At 39.9% G+C, this 23,473-nt stretch overlaps 2 protein-coding genes across 7 annotated transcripts in view; one reads left to right on the forward strand and one right to left on the reverse strand.

The window, feature by feature from the left end:
- Nucleotides 1-10,887: 10,887 nt before the first annotated feature.
- On the forward strand, nt 10,888-12,187 carry LOC117511629 (twist-related protein 2-like). Its single transcript, XM_034171581.1, has one exon. The coding sequence runs from the start codon at nt 11,234-11,236 to the stop codon at nt 11,849-11,851; it is 618 nt and encodes a 205-aa protein (XP_034027472.1). The 5' UTR covers nt 10,888-11,233; the 3' UTR covers nt 11,852-12,187.
- A 7,360-nt stretch (nt 12,188-19,547) lies between these two features.
- hdac7a (histone deacetylase 7a) overlaps nt 19,548-23,473 on the reverse strand; it is a 196,594-nt gene continuing 192,668 nt past the window's right edge. For 5 of the 6 annotated variants that reach the window (XM_034172206.1, XM_034172205.1, XM_034172207.1 and 2 more), the window contains one exon: nt 19,548-22,966. In XM_034172206.1, coding sequence (XP_034028097.1) covers nt 22,921-22,966 — 46 coding nt within the window. In that variant the 3' untranslated portion in view covers nt 19,548-22,920. The remainder of the gene's footprint in view (nt 22,967-23,473) is intronic. The other variant, XM_034172209.1, reaches the window with a different exon arrangement.

The raw sequence follows: 23,473 nt of genomic DNA on the forward strand, positions 1-23,473 counted from the left end.
AGAGGTCTGCTCATGTTTAACTCTGACCTCAGCCTGCACTGCCAGATTCAACCCATTTATATAAGCCCAAAAAATTCACAAGTACACTCAACAAAAATATAAACGCAACACTTTTGGTTTTGCTCCCATTTTGTATGAGATGAACTCAAAGATCTAAAACTTTTTCCACATACACAATATCACCATTTCCCTCAAATATTGTTCACAAACCAGTCTAAATCTGATAGTGAGCACTTCTCCTTTGCTGAGATAATCCATCCCACCTCACAGGTGTGCCATATCAAGATGCTGATTAGACACCATGATTAGTGCACAGGTGTGCCTTAGACTGCCCACAATAAAAGGCCACTCTGAAAGGTGCAGTTTTATCACACAGCACAATGCCACAGATGTCGCAAGATTTGAGGGAGCGTGCAGTTGGCATGCTGACAGCAGGAATGTCCACCAGAGCTGTTGCTCGTGTATTGAATGTTCATTTCTCTACCATAAGCCGTCTCCAAAGGCATTTCAGAGAATTTGGCAGTACATCCAACCAGCCTCACAACCGCAGACCACGTGTAACCACACCAGCCCAGGACCTCCACATCCAGCATGTTCACCTCCAAGATCATCTGAGACCAGCCACTCGGACAGCTGCTGAAACAATCGGTTTGCATAACCAAAGAATTTCTGCACAAACTGTCAGAAACCGTCTCAGGGAAGCTCATCTGCATGCTCGTCGTCCTCATCGGGGTCTCGACCTGACTCCAGTTTGTCGTCGTAACCAACTTGAGTGGGCAAATGCTCACATTCGCTGGCGTTTGGCACGTTGGAGAGGTGTTCTCTTCACCGATGAATCCCGGTTCACACTGTTCAGGGCAGATGGCAGACAGCGTGTGTGGTGTCGTGTGGGTGAGCGGTTTTCTGATGTCAATGTTGTGGATCGAGTGGCCCATGGTGGCGGTGGGGTTATGGTATGGGCAGGCGTCTGTTATGGACGAAGAACAAGATCCTGAGGCCCATTGTTGTGCCATACATCCAAGAACATCACCTCATGTTGCAGCAGGATAATGCACGGCCCCATGTTGCAAGGATCTGTACACAATTCTTGGAAGCTGAAAATGTCCCAGTTCTTGCATGGCCAGCATACTCACCGGACATGTCACCCATTGAGCATGTTTGGGATGCTCTGGACCGGCGTATACGACAGCGTGTACCAGTTCCTGCCAATATCCAGCAACTTCGCACAGCCATTGAAGAGGAGTGGACCAACATTCCACAGGCCACAATTGACAACCTGATCAACTCTATGCAAAGGAGATGTGTTGCACTGCATGAGGCAAATGGTGGTCACACCAGATACTGACTGGTATCCCCCCCAATAAAACAAAACTGCACCTTTCAGAGTGGCCTTTTATTGTGGACAGTCTAAGGCACACCTGTGCACTAATCATGGTGTCTAATCAGCATCTTGATATGGCACCCCTGTGAGGTGGGATGGATTATCTCAGCAAAGAAGAAGTGCTCACTATCACAGATTTAGACTGGTTTGTGAACAATATTCTAGGGAAATGGTGATATTGTGTATATGGAAAAAGTTTTAGACCTTTGAGTTTATCTCATACAAAATGGGAGCAAAACCAAAAGTGTTGCGTTTATATTTTTGTTGAGTGTACATGCACGCGCGCGCACACACACACACACACACACACACACACACACACACACACACACACACACACACACACACACACACACACACACACACACACACACACACACACACACACACATATATCCACATTGGGATTTGTCACATTTTATCCTGAAAACTCCTGTAAATTCTTATATACTCAGGGTGTTAAATTTGTTGACCAGCCAGAGGCCCCGAGTTAAAGGAAAGGGAAACGAATACCTGATAATGCATTTCCTTTTCAGCAATTTATTGAGAAGAGGTGGTTTCTCATATGACATGGTCTTCTGAGGTGAACAGAGCCTTGATTACCAATTTTTAAAAAAAGAATAAGGTTGTGAAAGTGACCTTTCCATTATGTTGCACATGGGCACAGTGGGTCCAACTGGTTCCAGAAAGAGAGGGAGTGGTGGTGATCGACTGAGTTCCTCTGTTGCAGCGGTTTTGAATGAATGAATGAGTTTATTCGGCACACAATTCAACAACAAAAACAAAAAACTCATAACAAAGCAACTTTACAAAAGTCCTGAGTGACTGAAAGGGTGAGGGCAGAAGCAGAGCTTATAAATACCCACCCCATATACTAAAAAACATATACACACAAACAAAATATCATAAACACATATCTACACAATCACACATACATACACACACACACACACACACACACACACACACATATATATATATATATATATATATACATACCTACATGTATATACTTATATACGCACACACGATGACAATACCAAAAAGAAAAAACGTGCAAACTTAATCAATGAACTCAAATTTACAAAATATAACCAGACAATACTGGCACACAACACACAAACCCAAAAGTAATAACAAGACCTAAGTCTTCAACTGTAGCATGCAATTTTGTTATTCTTGTAATGTCTTTTAAAGCCTACTAACATACCAAGTACTTTAATGTTGTCGGGACAGTTGTTCCAGATGTTAACACCTTTGACAGATACACAATGACTTTTTGCAGTAGTTCGGATCCTTGATTTTTCAAACAATAAAATTCCTCTCAAATTATAACTGGAGTCCCTCAGTTTAAACAGATCCTGGACATGTTGTGGCAGCAGTTTATTTTTAACTTTATACATAATTTGTATTGTAAAGTAATCAACCAAGTCCCAGAATTTTAGAATATGCAAACAGGCAAACAATGGATTCATTGGCTCACAATGTGATTTGTTACAAATAATTCTTACAGCTTTCTTTTGCAACAAAAATATTGGATTAGTATTAGTTTTATATGTATTTCCCCATACCTCAATACAGTAGGTCATGTATGGAACAAGCAATGAGTGATATAAAATAGTTAATGAGTGTTGGGAAATTAAATCTTGTGCTTTATGCAGAATTGCAATGGCTTTTGACATTTTGGATTTAACAAAATTAATATGCATTTTCCAGCTCAGTTTATCATCAATAACAACACCAAGAAATTTTGTATCAGTTACTGTTTCAATTTCAATATCATTTAATAATAAATTTCTGCAGGAAATGCTGGACTTGTTTCCAAATATAATACACTTTGTCTTACCAAAGTGGAGCGATAATTTGTTTGAATCAAACCATTGTTTAAACTTCTGTAGTTCCTTCTCCATCATGTCCAAGGTCTGTTCCAAGTGATCCCCACTACAAAACACAGTCGTATCATCAGCAAACAAAATACAACTGACGGACTTGGAAACCAAACATATGTCATTAATATACAGAAGAAACAACAACGGCCCCAGAACTGAACCCTGGGGCACCCCACAAGTAATTTTCATGGGTTCAGATTTTGTCCCACCAATATGTACACACTGATATCTATTGTATAAATAGCTAACTATCCAATCATATGCCAATCCCTTGATACCATACCACTGCAGTTTGTCCAATACCACAGTATGGGCTATAGTATCAAATGCTTTCTGTAAATAAAAAAAAACCCCAACAGTATATTGCTTATTTTCAATTGCATTTGTAATCTGTTCAACAAAATCAATTACAGCCAGTGAAGTAGTGTGATTTTTTTTCTAAAACCATATTGCTGTTCACTAAGTATGTGATGTTTAGTTATGAAATCATATAACCTCTTTAAAAATACCTTTTCCAAAATTTTGGAAAATTGTGACAGGAGTGAGATTGGTCTATAATTTGAGAAGACATGTTTGTCTCCAGATTTAAACAGCGGTATCACTTTAGCCAATTTTATTCTGAAAGGAAATTTCCCAGTCGTTAGTGACAGGTTACAAATATACGTAAAGGGTCTAACAATACAATCAATAATAATTTTAATCAAAGACATATCAAAACTATCGCTTTTTTGTTGATTAGTCTTTTGTATACTTTTTTGTTTTATTTATCTAAAATAATTTATTATAATTTTCTGAGCACCCCCCACTCACTCATTTTCTTGTATCTGCAAGTTGCGCTGCCAGTGACCTAGTTCCATGTAGTTCCAACTAAATTAAATTACATTACCTTGCATAGATGTGCTTTATCTGAATTGGGGCTACATATATTTATTAGATAGAAATGCTGCACCTAAATGAATTGAGTTAATCCAATGAGCCTGTTTTTTGTTCCAAAAATTGGAGAAATTTTGGTGCTGTGACAGTGAACAACTTGAGGACAGTTGGCCTTGAATGACTTTTCAAAGTCAAAGTCAAAGTCGGCTTTATTGCCAATTCTTCACACGTACTAGACATACAAGGAATCGAAATTTCATGTCTCATCTCCCTTCGGTGATGACAGGACAAGACATTTCGACAATAAGGACAAGTATTTAGTATTTACAGTGTAGTGTCTGAGGTAACTGTAAAAGTGGAAAGTGCAGTAGTGCAAACCATTCAGTATTTGTAGCAGCAGCAGATTTTTTTTAAGACACTGTGCAAGTGGTGTGGTGGTGATAAAGTGAATCAGTGCGGGACATTGGTCATGGGCAACAGATATTTTATATATATATATATATATATATATATATATATATATATATATATATATATATATATATATATATATATATATATGAGGTCTGTTAGAAAAGTATCGTACCTTTTTATTTTTTTCAAAAACTATATGGATTTGATTCATATGTTTTTACATCAGCCAAGCTTGAACCTTCGTGCGCATGCGTGAGTTTTTCCACGCCTGTCGGTTGCGTCGTTCACCTGTGGGCAGGCTTTGAGTGAGCACTGGTCCACCCCTCTCGTCGTTGTTTCATTGCAAGGAAATGACGGAATGATTTGGGCTTTTCTTCCATCAGAATTTTTTCAGAAACTGTTAGAGACAGGCAGCTGGAAACCATTCGAAAAATTTATCTGGCTTTCGGTGAAAATTTTACGGGCTTCACAGAGAATAAGGAGTGTTACTACAGCTTTAAGGATGGCCCACAATGGCGCATGGTGCGCCGCGCTCCGAGCCGTCATCGAGAGGCAGAAACCACCACATCATTTCTAAACGGATGGCTGTGTGGAGCTGGGACCGTCATGAGCAATTTCTCTGGTTATCACAAGAGCTGGACATCAGCCATTTTCCGGCAGATTTCACTTTTAACAAGAGATTTTGTCATGGAAAGCCGCGCAGAGGCTTCGTGCGTCACGACCGATTCGCTGATGAAGCGAGACAAAGGAACACCTCCGTTTTGGAGTGCCAGAGGACAAGTTGGGACATGCCTATCTCGGCTTTCAGTGCTTACCAGTCGAGTGAGTATAAGAGAAATTGTGGAGAGCTGGGCTTGTGTCTGACCTTTTTATTTTTTTCAAAAACCATATGGATTTGAATCACGTGTGATTGCATCAGCCAAGAATGAACCTTCGTGCACATGCGTGAGTTTTTTCACGCCTATCGGTTGCGTCATTCGCCTGTGAGCAGGCTTTGAGTGAGCACTGGTCCACCCCTCTCGTTGTTTTTTTATTGTGAATAAATGTCTGAAGGATTTGGAGCTTTGCTGCATCAATTTTTTTTCCAGAAACTGTGACAGACCTCCAGGTGGACACCGTTTGGAAAATTAATATGGGTTTCAGGGACGATTTTATGGGGATTACACAGATTAAGGAGTGATCCAGACGGTTTAAAGACCGCCCACAACTGCTGAGAGTGCGCCGTGCTCCGAGCGCTGATCGACAGGCTCAAACCCCGCTGAAACAACCAGATCATTTCCAACGTGAAGGCTTTGTTGATCCGGGACGTTGTCTGACTTTCACAAAAAGGCAGAAGGCGTGGATATCAGCACTTTTTCAGCACATTCCACTGTTACAGGAGTTTTTTCATGGAAAGAAAAGCGGAGGGACGCGCCACGGAGCCGTTCATAATGCGGCACAAAACCACCTCCGTGTTGGTCTCACAGGACGGCTTTCAGGTGGATTTCAGACGGCTGTCGGTTGCTTTTCAGTCGTGTGATTATCCGAGAAATTGAGCATGAGCTGGACATGCCCCAACATGTCCTGTGAGGCTTCATCACGGCGTTGCTTTGCGCCATGCGGCTCCACCGCAACGTGCGGAATTCCGCTCCTCTTTCCATGACAAAAACTCCTGTAACAGTGGAATGTGCCATTCATTTCTAAACTGGACGCTGTCTTGATCCGGTATGTCGTCTAACTAGCACAGGAATTGTGAAAAGACGTGGACATCAGCACTTTTTCGGCACATTGAGACAGACGTGCGGAGGAGTTCCGCGCGTCACGATGGAGCCGCATGGCGCAAAGCAATGCCGTGATGAAGCCTCACAGGACATGTTGGGGCATGTCCAGCTCATGCTCAATTTCTCGGATAATCACACGACTGAAAAGCAACCGACAGCTGTCTGAAATCCACCTGAAAGCCGTCCTGTGAGACCAACATGGAGATGGTTTTGTGCCGCGTAATGAACGGCTCCATGGCGCGTCCCTCCGCTTTTCTTTCCATGAAAAAAACTCCTGTAACAGTGGAATGTGCCGAAAAAGTGCTGATGTCCACGCCTTCTGCCTTTTTGTGAAAGTCAGTCGACATCTCGGATCAACATTGCCTTAACGTTGGAAATGATCTGGTTGTCCCAGCGGGGTTTGAGCCTGTCGATCGGCGCTCGGAGCGCGGCACGCTCTCAGCAGTTGTGGGCGGTCTTTAAACCGTATGGATCACTCCTTAATCTGTGTAATCCCCATAAAATCATCCCTGAAAGCCATATTAATTTTCCAAACGGTGTCCACGTGGAGGTCTCTCACAGTTTCTGGAAAAAAATTGATGCAGCAAAGCTCCAAATCGTTGACATTTATTCGCAATAAAAAAACGACGAGAATCGTGGACCAGTGCTCACACAAAGCCTGCTCACAGGCAAATGACGCAACCGACAGGTGTGAAAAAACTCACGCATGCGCATGAAGGTTCAAGCTTGGCTGATGCAATCACACGTGATTCAAATCCATATGGTTTTTGAAAAAAATAAAAAGGTCGGATACTTTTCTAACAGACTTCGTATATATCAGCTTCTTGAAAGCCTAGGTGGAGCTGGGGGGAGAGAGTTCAATAATCTCACAGCCTGGTGGATGAAGCTCTTTGTAAGTCTGGTGTGAGGCACCTGTACTTCTTCCCGGAGGGCAGAGTGCTAAACAGGTTGTGTGCGGGATGGCTTGCATCGCCCACAATTGTGGTTGCTTTGCAGGTGAGATGGGTGATGTATATGTCTTGCATAGAGGGGAGTGAGGCACCAATGATCCTTCCAGCTGCATTCACTATGCGCTGCAGGGATTTTCTGTTGTAGTCAGTGCAGCTTCCGCCCCACACAGTGATTCAGCTGGAAAGGATGCTCTCAATGGTGCCACGGTAGAAAGTGCTCATGATGGTTGGTGGAGCACTTGCCCGCTTGACTTTGCGCAGGAAGTTGAGACGCCACTGAACTCGCCGCTGACTTTGGTCACTTTATCAAACAGGAATTTTTGTATTATGCTTGTTTCTGAATAGTTAGCTCTGTTAGCAACTGAAAAAGCACATTATAACTTAATATGCAGTTATGGCAGGCAAATGAAAAACTTGCAGGTTTGAGTTATAAGGCTTATGGCCTTAATTCCTGCACTGTTGTTTAAGATTCCGTAAGAATTCATTAAGCCAAGGCCAATGCACATGAGTACAATGTGATTTCACACTAAGTGGTGCAGCTGATTCCAACAGGTTGGTGAAAGCTGTATTCAGGCTATTTGCATTACCCCTGACTTACCTCTGCCGACTTCTATAGTGGACAGCACCTAGACTGGTTATTACAATGAGCCTTTGGTCATTAATTTTATATATGTATGTATATGTGTGTGTGTAAGTATGTGTGTGTATATATATATATATATATATATATATATATATATATATATATATACACTCAACAAAAATATAAACACAACACTTTTGGTTTTGCTCCCATTTTGTATGAGATGAACTCAAAGATCTAAAACTTTTTCCACATACACAATATCACCATTTCCCTCAAATATTGTTCACAAACCAGTCTAAATCTGTGATAGTGAGCACTTCTCCTTTGCTGAGATAATCCATCCCACCTCACAGGTGTGCCATATCAAGATGCTGATTAGACACCATGATTAGTGCACAGGTGTGCCTTAGGCTGCCCACAATAAAAGGCCACTCTGAAAGGTGCAGTTTTATTACACAGCACAATGCCACAGATGTCACAAGATTTGAGAGAGCGTGCAATTGGCATGCTGACAGCAGGAATGTCAACCAGAGCTGTTGCTCATGTATTGAATGTTCATTTCTCTACCATAAGCCGTCTCCAAAGGCGTTTCAGAGAATTTGGCAGTACATCCAACCAGCCTCACAACCGCAGACCACGTGTAACCACACCAGCCCAGGACCTCCACATCCAGCATGTTCACCTCCAAGATCATCTGAGACCAGCCACTCGGACAGCTGCTGAAACAATCGGTTTGCATAACCAAAGAATTTCTGCACAAACTGTCAGAAACCGTCTCAGGGAAGCTCATCTGCATGCTCGTCGTCCTCATCAGGGTCTCGACCTGACTCCAGTTCGTCGTCGTAACCGACTTGAGTGGGCAAATGCTCACATTCGCTGGCGTTTGGCACATTGGAGAGGTGTTCTCTTCATGGATGAATCCCGGTTCACACTGTCCAGGGCAGATGGCAGACAGCGTGTGTGGCATCGTGTGGGTGAGCGGTTTTCTGATGTCAATGTTGTGGATCGAGTGGCCCATGGTGGCGGTGGGGTTATGGTATGGGCAGGTGTCTGTTATGGGCGAAGAACACAGGTGCATTTTATTGATGGCATTTTGAATGCACAGAGATACCATGATGAGATCCTGAGGCCCATTGTTGTGCCATCCATCCAAGAACATCACCTCATGTTGCAGCAGGATAATGCACGGCCCCATGTTGCAAGGATCTGTACACAATTCTTGGAAGCTGAAAATGTCCCAGTTCTTGCATGGCCGGCATACTCACCGGACATGTCACCCATTGAGCATGTTTGGGATGCTCTGGACTGGCGCATAAGACAGCGTGTACCAGTTCCTGCCAATATCCAGCAACTTCGCACAGCCATTGAAGAGGAGTGGACCAACATTCCACAGGCCACAATTGACAACCTGATCAACTCTATGCGAAGGAGATGTGTTGCACTGCATGAGGCAAATGGTGGTCACACCAGATACTGACTGGTATCCCCCCCAATAAAACAAAACTGCACCTTTCAGAGTGGCCTTTTATTGTGGACAGTCTAAGGCACACCTGTGCACTAATCATGGTGTCTAATCAGCATCTTGGTATGGCACACCTGTGAGGTGGGATGGATTATCTCAGCAAAGGAGAAGTGCTCACTATCACAGATTTAGACTGGTTTGTGAACAATATTTGAGGGAAATGGTGATATTGTGTATGTGGAAAAAGTTTTAGATCTTTGAGTTCATCTCATACAAAATGGGAGCAAAACCAAAAGTGTTGCGTTTATATTTTTGTTGTGTATATATATATATATATATATATATATATATGATTTCTCTTGCCTTGCCTCTTCTTTTAAGTTGTTTACAGTTTGTGGGTGGGTTTGGGGAGGGCCTGGGACTATGTTTTGTTCTCTCTCTCTTTTTCTCTTTTTATTTAAGTGCCTTGGGGCAACTGTTTGTTGTGATTTGGCGCTATATAAAAAAATTGATTGATTGATTGATTTGTTATCTCTTTTTTCATTTTTGTTTTTGTAAGTTCATATTCTGAAAAAAAAAGAAAAAAAAGAATCAATGTCAAACTCAAAACCAAAAATGCAGGCAAGGAAAGGCAAGGAACAAACAGAGGGAAATGAACACAGGAATGTCACAAAGTAAACTCACAGAGGCATAAAGGGTAAGCAATACTGACAAACAGTTACACTTGGGAGGTGACAAAGAATCTACCAAACTAAACAAGAACAGTGCAATACTAAAATAGTAACACAAATAAAACAAATGAGTCACGTGGTGTGATTATGGAGTCCGATGCAACTGTGTGGGGGAGACTGGTAACAAAGACACACCTACATACACACACAGAAACTGACAAACACAAAGTGACACAAACCTTAAAAGATCCCATTTTAAAGTAATGTAAGTTAAATGGAATTTTTTTGTTTGAAATTTTGTATGACAATGGCACAGTTGCATTATGTCAGATTTGTCACTCAGCAGAAAAAAAAAAAAAAAAAAAATCATTTTCATTACCACTGTGATTACCTTCACCAGTTCAAAGAATTCTCCAGAATGTATTCCCTACTATTTGCTTTGTCTCCCTGGAATGTTACATATTAAAAATAGGAAAATAAATGCAAAAATCTGCCATTTTACTTTTGATTAAGCAGGTGATTTATTTATTTGGAAGCCAGAAAAAAGTACAACAATGTTATGTGCAGCTTCTCCTGAAGTTGTCTGGGGAGGAAGAACAGTGGAGTGAGAACGGGAGGGCAATGACTTGTTAAGAGCAAATCTGGAACCTATAAACTTCGACAAAAAGGAGCAAATGTTACAAAACCCCAATGTGTTCTCTTTTTTTTTTTGGTACAACATACCATTGTGTGTTTGATCATGCCAATCTGTGAAAATTAAATCTTCCTGTTGTCTTAAGTTACGCTGAACCCCCAAAACTCCTATGAGCCAATCAGTAAATGGGATGAGTGGGCAGCTCAAGGCTCCGTTGTCCCTCCCTTTTAAAAAAGTCAGATTCGGGCTGCTTGTGTCTCACATGCAACTACAGCAGCTGGACGTGAGGAGAGTGTGGCTTATGACGTTTACCATCACAGAGCTCAGTGGCAGGTTTCTACAATGGTGGATGAAGAAGCGCTGTGATTATCCAACACGGAGTGCTGGTTATTCGGCCGTGTCGGTTTGGCATGTGGACGTCACAAGACGTAAAACCGATGATCTGAGAGGAAGAAGACCACAACGGAAAGCCGGACAAAGAGCACAAAACAACAAAAGAGAAGTTCCAGAGAGGGAAAAAGAAACAAAGAGAGGACAGAGACGGAAAGAAGTAACTACCGGAGACGTTGAGTAAAGGAGCAGAGGAGAGGAAGTCTCTTAAAGGAGAGGGAATATGAGAGAGGAGGAGCGGCCCAATGAGTACCCCGAGGCAGAGGTAGTTTCCAATGAGGAGAACGCTGGAAGCCAACCTCCAAGCGCCCGTGCTGTTGTCATCAAAACACCAGGGATCACCGGGCTTAAACGGCAGACAGGCGAATGTAAGGAAGATGATGCAGATAAAAGCAAGGTCATGCCAGCGGCCGACATGCAGCTGTTCGCCACGTTTGGACCCAAAAGACTTAAAAAGAGCCCTGAACACTACCCCCCTTCCTCAAGCCCATCCTTCTCTCCAGTCCCCGGTACAAGCCCAGGAGGCCTTTCAGTGCTGGAGGACCCGCACACCCAACGGGTGATCGCCAACATCCGAGAACGCCAACGGACACAGTCTTTGAACGAAGCCTTCGCTTCGTTACGTAAGATCATTCCCACACTTCCGTCCGACAAACTGAGCAAGATCCAGACACTTAAATTAGCATCACGCTACATTGACTTTCTGTACCAGGTCTTGCAGAGTGAGGATGTGGCTGCCAAGCTGGCTGGATGTAACTACCTGGCTCATGAGAGACTGAGTTATGCGTTCTCTGTGTGGAGGATGGAAGGCGCCTGGTCGGCCATGTCTGCAGGTCACTAGCGTCACTTTCAAAATCAACTGTTTCTTCAACATTGTCGTAAAACATATGAGTAATTGCTTTGGACACAGAAATATTCATGTTTTATCATCTCTTCCATCATGAGCCTTATTTTTGTATGATGCGTTCAATGTTTTTTTGGTGCTCAGTCATGTCAGAGCTAGCATAGATGTTAAAAATTAGACAAATGTACACTAAGTCAACATATACAGACTTGTTTTACCACATTTGTACTTTTCTTACAAAGAAAACACTGGGCAGATAACAAGCAAACTCAGCACATTATTATTATTATTATAATTAGTGGCACTGTGGCTTAGTGGTTAACACTGTTGCCTTACAGCATGAAGGTCGTGGGATTGCTTCCCACCTGGTCCTTTCTGTGTGGAGTTTGAATGTTCTCCCAGTATTTGTCTTCCTTCTGGGTGCTCTGGCTTCCTCCCACTTACAAAGACATGTGGCTTGTTTGAATTGGTGACTCTAAATTAATTGTGTGTGAGTGTGTGTGTGTGTGTGTGTGTGTGTGAATGTGTTTTATGGCCCTGCAATAGACTGCCGTCCTGTCCAGGGTGTGACCCTTAATTGCAGTGGGTATAGTAAGTGAATGAATTGTTATTACTGTTGTTGTTAATAATAAAATTAATAATAACTAATGGGAGGGACACACCTGCACCTTACATGTTTGACACTGATTCATGCCAATTACTTCTTTGTTATTCACTGATTCAATATTATATTGTTTTGTATGGCCTTGACACCTTATCAGGTGTTAAACAGATATGAGTTTGTGTTTCACTTTCAAGGTCACCCACGTGCAAAGGTTTTTTGGCAAATAAAAAATTGATATAACTCCATAGTAGTGTTTCAAATTAAAATGTGTATCTTTAAAGAATTTCTGGGAAAAGCAGTTTTAAGTGAGATTTACCTTTTTGGGTTGCATAAGGTCTAAGGTTATGTGACCAACAGAAACATCATTTTCATGTTTAATAATAATAATCAAAGTTGGTATTTGTTTAACCAATTTCTCTAAATATCCCCAACATATAGCCACTGGACCAAAATTGTGACCTTGTCCCAGATGTTTCAGCATTGCTTTCTAAAAATCAAATCATTGTGTCCTTGGGTGGCCGTCGTTCACGCCACCACATTTGGTTAAGTTATTTTGTCCACACATGGATGGGCAGATACAGAAGACCAAAAACGTTACCCCATGTGCACTGCTACATTGAGAAGGCACTATGAAGTGTTCCAGAATAAAGAACAACTTAAGTTTGATGTTGGATGTCCTTCTGACACACCACCAAATTATGTGGAGTATGGGCACAGAATGTGTTGAACCAGGAAAATTATGCTTCGGAAGTGCACTAATCACTTAGCCACTACACTGCCCTCTTCAAATAGGTTGACAGAACAAGAAAATTCTTCAAGAATTTTTTTTCTTTGATGATGTAGTCATCATGCAGAAAACTTCTTTCTTCATACCACATATTTTAAATATTATCTATTTGAAATTGTATTTGATTGAATAATAATAATAATAATAATACAGTTATTAGAACAAGAACTGGTTTTCTCTGTGGAAACATACATTTCATTGGTACAAGAATTTGTTTCTTAAAATCAAATTCCATTAAACAATACATTTAAAAAAAATGATTTTATACATAATTTTGGTCACTTATTTCAGAATTTTATATATTCTACTCTCATGGCATATAAAGTAAAAGGCCTGAAAGGCTTTTTTATTTTAATGTTGATATTTATACCCTACAGCTTCAAAAGTAAATACATAAATAAATAAAATAAAGAAATAATTTTCAAAACATTAGCTACATGAAGATTAAGCCCCCCTCCCAAATGTTTCAAAGCAGAAATGTCAAACTTCTGAAAAGGGTGTTCTTTTATGCACTCAGTACTTGGCTGGTGTTGCTTTTGCATGAGTAACTCATAACTAAGAAGAAAATAAAAATATTTCTTGATTAGAAAATCACAATGAAATTACAGTAGAAGAAGGTGTGTTATTGATTATAGATAAGCAGGGGGTAGGAATTAGGTAGATTTCAAATCCTCAATGATCTCATGTCAGCATCTGTGATATAAAATGCTAAGGAATCTGCAAATAAGACAGGTGGAACAGACTTGCAGGTTGACAACACAGAGCGTGAGCTGGCACATAAGGCTCCATCTTAAGAAGTAAGGTATAGAAACATTCAGCATTTTGACTAAACAACAAAAGCTAATGTCAGGCCTCATATTTACAAGCAGCCACGGTGGGGAATCTAGCAGCTGCATCTTGAACCATTTGGAGACTTTTCATATGTCCACGATCGAGACCACAGAATAGCAGCTACATAAAGGCACAGCTGCAGGCCTCCACGTTCATGGGTTTATTGGGCTCTAAACTTTGACCAACCTCATCACGACATCACACCTCAAATTGATGTCCTCATCATTTTTCATAACTTCTGTCATCACTATATTTATGGATTATTTGAGAGCTGTGTTGTAATTTAACTTTTTGCTGTCACTTATAAAATGCTACAATTAGAGAATGCATGTGAAGTAAAAAAAAAAAAAAGTGGAGTAAATGACTGAACGTTTGATGTTTCCGTACCCTTCTTCTCTCTGAACCCAAACAACGTTGGAAAAAGTGGCGGCTAGCACTCGTTCAGATTTGAGTTTCTCTTCTTTATGCCCAAACCGAGTTCCCTTTGTTTGTTCTGGTGCCAAAAAAACTCTCCCCTGAAATTCTTTCCTCTCATTTTGGCCCAAATTTGCTTGCATTGCACAAAAGCGTGATGTAGCTCCAGCGAGCTGACGTGGAGGAGTAATGAAAACAAGCGGCTCCTAACAGCCATGAATCGTGCGTGTCGCCATCAAAGCAATGCCGCATGTGGCTTCCTGCTGGGTTTCCATTAAAAAAAAACAAAAAAGAGAGGAAGGAGGGAGGAGGTGATGGATAATTTATATATATTTATACACACACACATAGATGGAATACGAATAACACTCAAAAATTAACTATTTCTCCCAACACTAAAGCAAAAAGACACTTTTTGGGATCATTCTGAAAAATATTTGTAGTCTGCATGTATGAAAATAATGCACCTGTCACTTTATTTTTCATTTTGACTGCAAAGAGATGAGTTTTGACATTTTATTTCAGAACATAAACATGACAAACCACTTTTTCTTTCACTGCCAATAAACAGCCTGTCATTAGTGTCGTAGGGAGGTCGCTAATGTTTGCCCTGTCAGCACAGTGCGGTCTCACAAAGCTAACCTCCAACGACAGTACTAATTTTACTTTGGTCCAAAGGACGGGAGAAAAGGGGATTGATTGTATTTTCTACCTGAAATTAAATTATTCTTAAGAATGAAGGAAGTGATGACTGGGTGTACGTCAATGCAAAATAAAAACACCACCAAAAACAAAACACTTTAACTGTGATACACACGGCAGATAATGGAATAAGCAAGTTGCACATTTCTGACCATGTACTGTGTTGTAGGACTGGATATTGGAATTGGATATTGGCTACCAACCAAACCTGTGTAAACATGGCAAAGATGGCAGGATGCGATATAAACATGAGCGATTGGTGCATTTTAGATGACTTTAAGAAGTGGAAAGTCAATGAATTGAAACTTTTTTTAAGAGGTCTCTCTGTTCATTGGAAATGTAAAGACAAACTTATTGTGTTAGCATACAGTAATAATTTGAAGGAATTGTTACACCGGACCCAATGACACTGACAGCTGGATAGATTATCAAAAATACCAGCGTAAAAATGTGACCCCATGCTCTTGAATGAATGAATGAATTAATTTATTGGGCACAACAATTCAACAACAAAAACAACTCTACAATGAACCTGTGTGACCGAAAGGGTGAGGGCAGAAGCAAAGCTTATAAAGACCCAGCCCATATAAAAATAAGACATATATACACACATACATGCATGCACACATAAACACAGTTTCATATATATATATTACATACACATACATAGATTAGATATATACATGCATACATACCTGTTTGTAAACACATACACACACCCATGATGACAAATACCAAAAAAAAAAAAAGCATGCAAAATTAGTCAATGAACTCAAATTTCAAAACCCAACCAGACAAACAATGGCTGTTCTGGATTTATCTTTTCTGTGGGATAGTTGTGTAAAACAAATTGTTATGTGTCGGACGCAGCTCGGAGAACCGACCAGCGTTTGAAGGACCCAGTATGAAATAAGCAGAGCACGGTACAAAGGCTAACTGAATTTAATACATAACAGTGATGTGATACAAAACAACAAAAGAGTGTGCGGTCTGGCGTGGTGGTGATACGGTGCGCTCCCAGCAGCGCTAACGGTCCGGAGCCAGAAGCCGTTCGGACCCAAGGACCCCGCCGACACCTCCCAGGTGGCCGCAACAAACCGAGTCTGTGAAAGAAGGAACCATTATGTGAGTCCACACTCTACACACAGAGAGACCACTCAAAGGTGTACATAAACAGCAAACACTTCCTGGCTTAATTACTAATCAGCTTCCCAACCTGCAGGCATGGAACATCCAGTTCACAAAACTCCACTGCAGTGGAAGCCGATACATGACTAACGTACAGCTCAATATAATAAGGTGTGAGGGACACCACATTTACTTACTGTATAAACGTTAGTCACAAAATCTAACGTACCTCAGGAAGTGTACTGACGAGCGTGAGACCTCACCCCCTCCTCTTTCACAGACCGTGCATCAAACCCTGGACGTTCTCTGCATCCACTGATGATGAGATGGCTCCCGAGACGACGATCTCACCCGTCTGGTCACAAGGTCGAGTCTCTGGCAAATACACACTGTATACTCCAGTCTTAAATGCCACCATGTTCCAATCCATATAGATGCACCACAGCTGTGAGTCCTGACGAGCCGCAGGTGATCAGGGTGAGGTCCTGATAACCTCAGCAACACAGCCACTCAGTCCCAAATGCAAGCCACCTGGAAGGAAAAACAAAAGACAGAAACAAAAAGGCAGCCAGGCCCCCCCAGCCATACAACACAAATAGTGGTTTGCATGTGCATTCCAGATTTTGGTGCTCACAATTACAAATATCACAGTGGTTTTTAGGCCACCTTTCAAGCCTGTAACAATTGTTTGCACAGTCACAATAGTGCAATGTGCTCCTGCCATGTTTTCACTTCACCTGAACTTAAGGCTAAAACTCAGTTAAAACTACATGTCCTTCCTGTAACACACTCAATCTACCTGGCTTTGATAGCCAAACGAGAGCAAAACTCAGAGTTCACACATGCTCACTAGTAATACACAAATTGCATATAGAACCAGTATAATAAACCAATTTCCTTGAAATGTGGCAAATTTCGCAAGGAAAAATTTTGTCATATAGGGAACAGGTAATGAATGATATAAGGTAGTTAATGAGTGCTGGGAGAGGAAGTCTTGTGCTTTTTACAAAATTGCAATGGCTTTTGACATTTTAGATTTAACATAATTTCTGTTTTCCGACGTAATTTATCGTCCAAAAAAAAAGAAAAAAAAAAAGTTTAATTTACAAGTTCACTTTCAATATTGTGTACTAATACATTTTTGCATAAATTCCTGGGCTTATTTCCAAATATGATACACTTTGTATTACCAAAATGAAGTGATAATTTATTTGAATCAAACCATTCTCTGAGCTTCTGTAGTTCCCTCTCCATCATGTCCAGAACCTGTCCCAAATGATCCCCACTACAAAACACAGTTGTATCATTAGCAAATAAAATGCAACTTACTAACTTAGAAACCAAAAATTTGTCATTAATATATAAAAGAAACAACAAAGGCCTAAGGACTGAGCCCTGGGGCACCCCACAAGTGCACTTCAAATATTCATAATTTATCCCACCAATTGATACATTGATACCTATTGTGCAAGTAACTTGCTATTCGATCATGAGGCAGTCCTCTAATACTATACTTCTATAATTTTTTCCAAATAATAAGGTGTGATCTATGGTATTGAATGTTTTCTGTAAATTGAAAAAAAAAACCAAACAAAAAAAAAAACACTACAGTTCACTGCTTGCTTTCAATTGCATTTGTAATATGTTACACAAAATCAATTACTGACAATGAAGCAGTATGATTCTTGCTAAATCCATATTGCTGCTCACTTAGAATATGTTTAGATATAAAATCATTTAACCTCTTTATGAATATGAAAAATCTTTTGCAGAATTTTTTAAAATTGAGGTAACAGACTGGCATGTAGTTTATAGAAACATGTTTGTCACCAGATTTGAACAGCGGAATCACTTGAGCTATTTTCATTTTGGAAGGAAAACTCCAAGTCATTAATGACAAATTCCAAATGTAAGTTAACGATTTAATTACACAATAATTTTATTTTTTATAATCAAAAACATATCAAAATTGTCACAATCAGTTGATTTTTTTCCCTTCAGTTTATGAACACCATCAATTATTTCATTTTCATCTCGAGTAAACAATGCGCCCAAAAGGTTATTACTTGCTCTACTGTTTTCCCAAGAACACATATCAGAAGGTACAATTTAGTTTTCTAAATAATCATTAAAATGATCTACTATAGCTTTCTTTTACTTAACAATTGTATCAGTATTTGTATAAAAAAATATGTTGGATAATCTTTGACAATTTTTTTTTTATTTTTGCAGATTTCATTTAAGAGCTTCCAGGCACCTTTAATGTTTGTTTTATTTTTTCCAATAAATCACTGTAATATTGCCTTTTGCAAGAATGCATAATATTAGTTTGTTTTCATATAGCTCATATTTACTCTCAACTTCAATTGTTCTGATTTTTAAAAATTGCTTGTACAAAAAAATATATATATATTTTTACATGCATTCATTAGCCTCTTTGTGATCCAAGGTTTATCAATGTTTCACTTATTAGCAACTTTTAACCTCAATGGACAATGTTTATCATATAAATTGCAAATAATGCAAATAAATGAAGGAAATATTGTCTCCCTTGTTCCTCTGTTTGTGGCTTTGCCAACATGCACAGCTTTCCATATTCCATCTGTTTCTTGACGAGACTAATAGAACTTCAATGAGAGAGCTCAGTAAACTGCACTCGTCCCCAGCAGAGGAGATCCCAACCAGTGACGTCAACCGGAAGTGCCCTACTGACTTCAGCCAATGGCGATTTACATGTCAATTTAGTGGCAAATTGGATTCAAATATTATCATCGACACTGTACTCAAACATTCCGCAAGTGTACGAATAACAATTTTTATCAAGGAATGCACAAACAAATTCTCAAAAAGTGTTTCTGTACACCTTTAAATGCACTTTACAAATAAAAAGTATTATTATTATTAATATTAATGGAGTCTTCCATTGCCTAATATCGATCTCTGGTGAAAATTTAGTAAAAATCTGTGCAGTAGTTTTGACGTAATCCTATTAAAAGTCAGACAAATAAATAAATAAATAAACACCAATGATTTTATTACGTCCTTGGCGGACGTAACAAGTTGCAAAAACATGAAAAGAGTGAAACCAGACACAGAATAAATGTTCCTTTTTGTTCATAGAATTACATAGATTTACAGTATGTTCACATGTAAGCACTGATCATTTACCAGCAAATTCCAATTACCTGCTCCTATTTTTCAACAAAAATAAATAAAACAATGATTTGTCTCAGTAATATTTTCTTTTTAATCAAGAGAAAAGGACAAAATCAACAGTAAAAAATAGACATTATTTCTATACATAGTGATTGTAGGAAACCGGGGGGAAAAGTCCCCACCCCCCAAAAAAACATTCAGGTAAAAACAGCATGAAAACAAGTCCAGTTAAAAGTTGCCAATACACATACAACCAAATGCATCAAAGGCACATGTGTGATGTGTATTTTGGTCTTAAGAGTTTCTATATACAGTGTTTGTCAAAAGAAGAAGGTACAAATGACATCAGCAATAAAAGGAATTGAGGCAATACTGGCCTCTGCTTAAGACATAAAAATAGCCACTGGGAGGAAAAAACAGAATATAATACAGGAGTTCATTTACATTATGTGACATATACACACAGACATCTATTAACACTTGCAAATCCAAAAAAAAAAAAAAAACACATGGCAGGAGTGAACAGTCCACCTGTACACATGATCGCTCTTTTAGAACAGTTTCTTCATGGACACCACACATGCACCTGCTGTGCACTCATTGCTTCAATGCTGTCACCTATCAAGAACAAGCACTACAGTATAAGAACAATGAGAGGTTGGAGTTGTTGCCATGAAGAGATGCCCACAAGCATACATTACCATTTTTTAAAAAGTATTTCCTCTTATGGGCGAAGCAGTACAAAGACAATGTTGGTATTTCTGCGATTTTCATGACTACTGTACTTCTGTCAACTGACGCATTCAACCATCTTTAGTTTGGTGGAGCAGATCTGGCAAAAGGAAAATGGAATTCCTAATATAATTCCCATGGCCAGCCAGAAAGCATATTATCTTTCATAGATGTAGACTGACAACATTTGCACATAAGCAAAACACACCTTTGTCAAAAAAGAACATTGAAGCTCTGCAGCTTCACCTTTAGAGGCGATCCAACCAGGGCACAGTCATAATAAAGAACCACCAATGATTTTAAAGTAAAAGCTCTCAGTTTTCGTACAGCTTTAGTGTCAAACTGCCATTTTAGAAGCACCCAAAAAGTACAACTCTATAATAAAGACTAAACAGTATATTTTGTGACCGCACATTTAGACACACTGAAAAAAATTTCAATTTAAAAACTGTATCAGACAACAAAGCCCGAAGCAGCAAGTCTTGATTGTATGCACCCGATAATGTGGGCTGATTTGCACAAGGCAATTTTTTTTTATTCTAGTTCATCTTAATAAACTTCCCCAAGCGGGTAATGTATTCAGTGCTGTTTGTCTCAGCAAATTTATGTAAAAACTACTGATTTTCTTGAAACTCGGTGGAAATGTGGGTGATTTGCCAAAGAAACTTAACTTTTGGAGCTGATCCAGTCACTTTTTTCTCTCTACCTCCTTTAATATTGAGAGCTAGGATGAGCCCACAGAGTTCCTGGCACAGCTCCCTATACATGTTATGCATTAAAATGTGAATTTTAAGGAGATACATTTGTATCAGAAGAGTGTTAAAACCTGGGCTCAAAACCTGCTATTTTTTTATACTACATATTCTGTGTGAATACAGATTTATTTCTGATGCAATGACCACAACAAAATTATGAAACTTTTTATAGTCCAATTTGTTAATATACCCTCACCCAATGTAAGTGAGGAAGCCAGCTTTCAGATCGGTGTTCTCATTACACCAAGGGAAATACACCACAAGGAGATTCCTATATTTTTCTTTTCTCTCAGATTTCGCTTCATGGAACCTGTGGTATTTACTTAAGACTTGCCAAAGCTATGTGTTCTTGGAGGTCTTCTAGTTTCTTATGGAGTATTTAGGCTCCATTTACATTACAACAGAGGCTGGAGATTAACCCAAAAACTGACAGAGTAGAGAATCAAACATGTTTCGGTTCCTAAACAGTGACATGGCTGAGATGTCATCAGATTTGTTAGATAAAACATTTCAGGGACTAAAAACCAGCAGAGCTCTGACTGTAGCTCCTTATACAGCATATGTGTGGTCTTCACCACACCAAACAATATGCAAAAATCTGCATATGGCATGTTCACTTAAATCCACAGTTTCAAAGGTCCTTAAAAAAGGCCTATTGTAAAGAACAGGATCCTAAATGGTCCCTCTTCGGTTGCGTCCACAGTCTCATTTCCAAGTGCAAGCTGTTTTAAGGCATTTTTCTTTGGGTAATATCCGTAAGTGCATAAACATTATTGCTACTACACAGCAACAACACAATGGTCCTCAGGTGGAATGAACGCTGACTGATTCAAAATATCAACAGTAAGTTACAGTATCCAAAGTTAGTGGTACAATACTTCACTGATCTGTGTGTGTGTGTGTGTGTGTGTGTGTGTGTGTGTGTGTGTGTGTGTGTGTGTGTGTGTGTTAAAGACAATGAACAGCAGTGAAGAAAAAAACCCTGCACTAACATTGTGAGATCATTAAAAACAAACCAAAAAAAGAAAAAAATGTGACTTTATAGTGACTCAGAGACTTTATAAGACATGAATGGGGAAAACAAAGGAGACATTTTATCCAAATGTTCAGAAAACAGTTAAATAACCTAAGCAAAAAGGCTTTTCCCAGAGCTTTGGAATTTCTTATGTTTCACATTAAGGAATGAACAGTGCAATAAAACAATAAGGGCATTTGCCTCTTCATTGCTTCTAAAAAAACAACCCAACCCACATTTGTCCATTGTGTGTCTTCTTTTTGTCTCTTTCCTCATGTTTATCTTATTTTAGTGGTTAAAGTGACATCACTAAAGCTGACAGCGGCTCCGTGTCTCTTTCATCTTTTTTCCGTATGTTGTGGCCACTTCTTTTTACAGCTTAGCATCTTGACGCTGGCTGTCTCTGCTTTCTGTGATGTCACAGCTTCATTCTACAGCCATCACTTACTTCAATTTCAATTTGGAAAGCAAAGCGTCACAATGAAAGGTAGAAAGAAAATAATTAGTTTCCAAAGTCCGTTGGTCCTGACGAGGCAAAGTTAAGGCAACAAGAAAGCTGCTGGTAGATATAGTGCTTCAAGAAGAGTTAGAGGTGCATGTCTGAGTTCTGTCTGTTCCCATAGGGTTTGTGGTACTGGACTTCTGGACATCCTCCAGTGTCAGTTGCAGACATAAAATGTCTATTCAGCTCTTTGTATCACTCTTTGTTGAGGTTTCAGAAGTTTACTAACTGCAGGTAGTGGTGCTGAGACCAGATGACTGGTTAACAGCATTGAGGTGCTTGTAAGACAATTCTAGAGAGAGTTAGCATTGTGTGTTTGTGTGCGTACGTGTGTGTGTGTGTATGAATAAGGCAGATTGGTGGGGCTCAGTGGTATTGAAAACAATTCCTTGTCTCCTTCATGGTCATGTAAGGAGGCTACAGACAGGACCTCAATTTGCCTATATGGAGTCACTGTCATGCTCCATCGGCTCATCAGGAAGGCTGCTGGAGGAAGACAAAAAAAAAAAAAAAAAGATGTTAGCCAACAGCCTGAAAGTCACTGTTTTATTACTTATTAGCGACATGATTCACATTGTAAATATGCAAAAATTGTTTATGAACGCTAGGGATTGTACAGACTTATTGCGCAGTCAAACTTACTGCTCAGCAAAGATGTTTTTAGGATGTCAACAGGTTACTGAGCAGTGATTATTAATTACCATGGCTGTGCTCAGCATGGTGGCTTAGTGGTTAGCACTGTTGCCTCACAACAAGAAGGTCATGGGATAAAGTCTCACATGTGGCCTTTCTGTGTGGGGTTTGCATGTTCTCCCCGTGTTTGTGTGAGTTTCATGCAGGTTAAGTGAACTGGAAACTTTAAATTGTCCGTAGGTGTGTGTGCATGTGTGAATGTGTTTGTTTGTCTATATGTGGCCCTGCAACAAACTGGCGTCCTATCCAGGTTGTACCCCACCTCATGCTCTATGACTGCTGGGAAAGGCTCCAGCCCCC

Source organism: Thalassophryne amazonica, chromosome 6 (genome assembly GCF_902500255.1).
Source record: "Thalassophryne amazonica chromosome 6, fThaAma1.1, whole genome shotgun sequence".
In the NCBI taxonomy this organism is placed as follows: domain Eukaryota; kingdom Metazoa; phylum Chordata; class Actinopteri; order Batrachoidiformes; family Batrachoididae; genus Thalassophryne; species Thalassophryne amazonica.

What these genes read in the sequence shown, in the direction of transcription:
- LOC117511629 (XM_034171581.1), top strand. Translation starts at nt 11,234, where the DNA reads ATGAGAGAGGAGGAGCGGCCCAATGAGTACCCCGAGGCAGAGGTAGTT.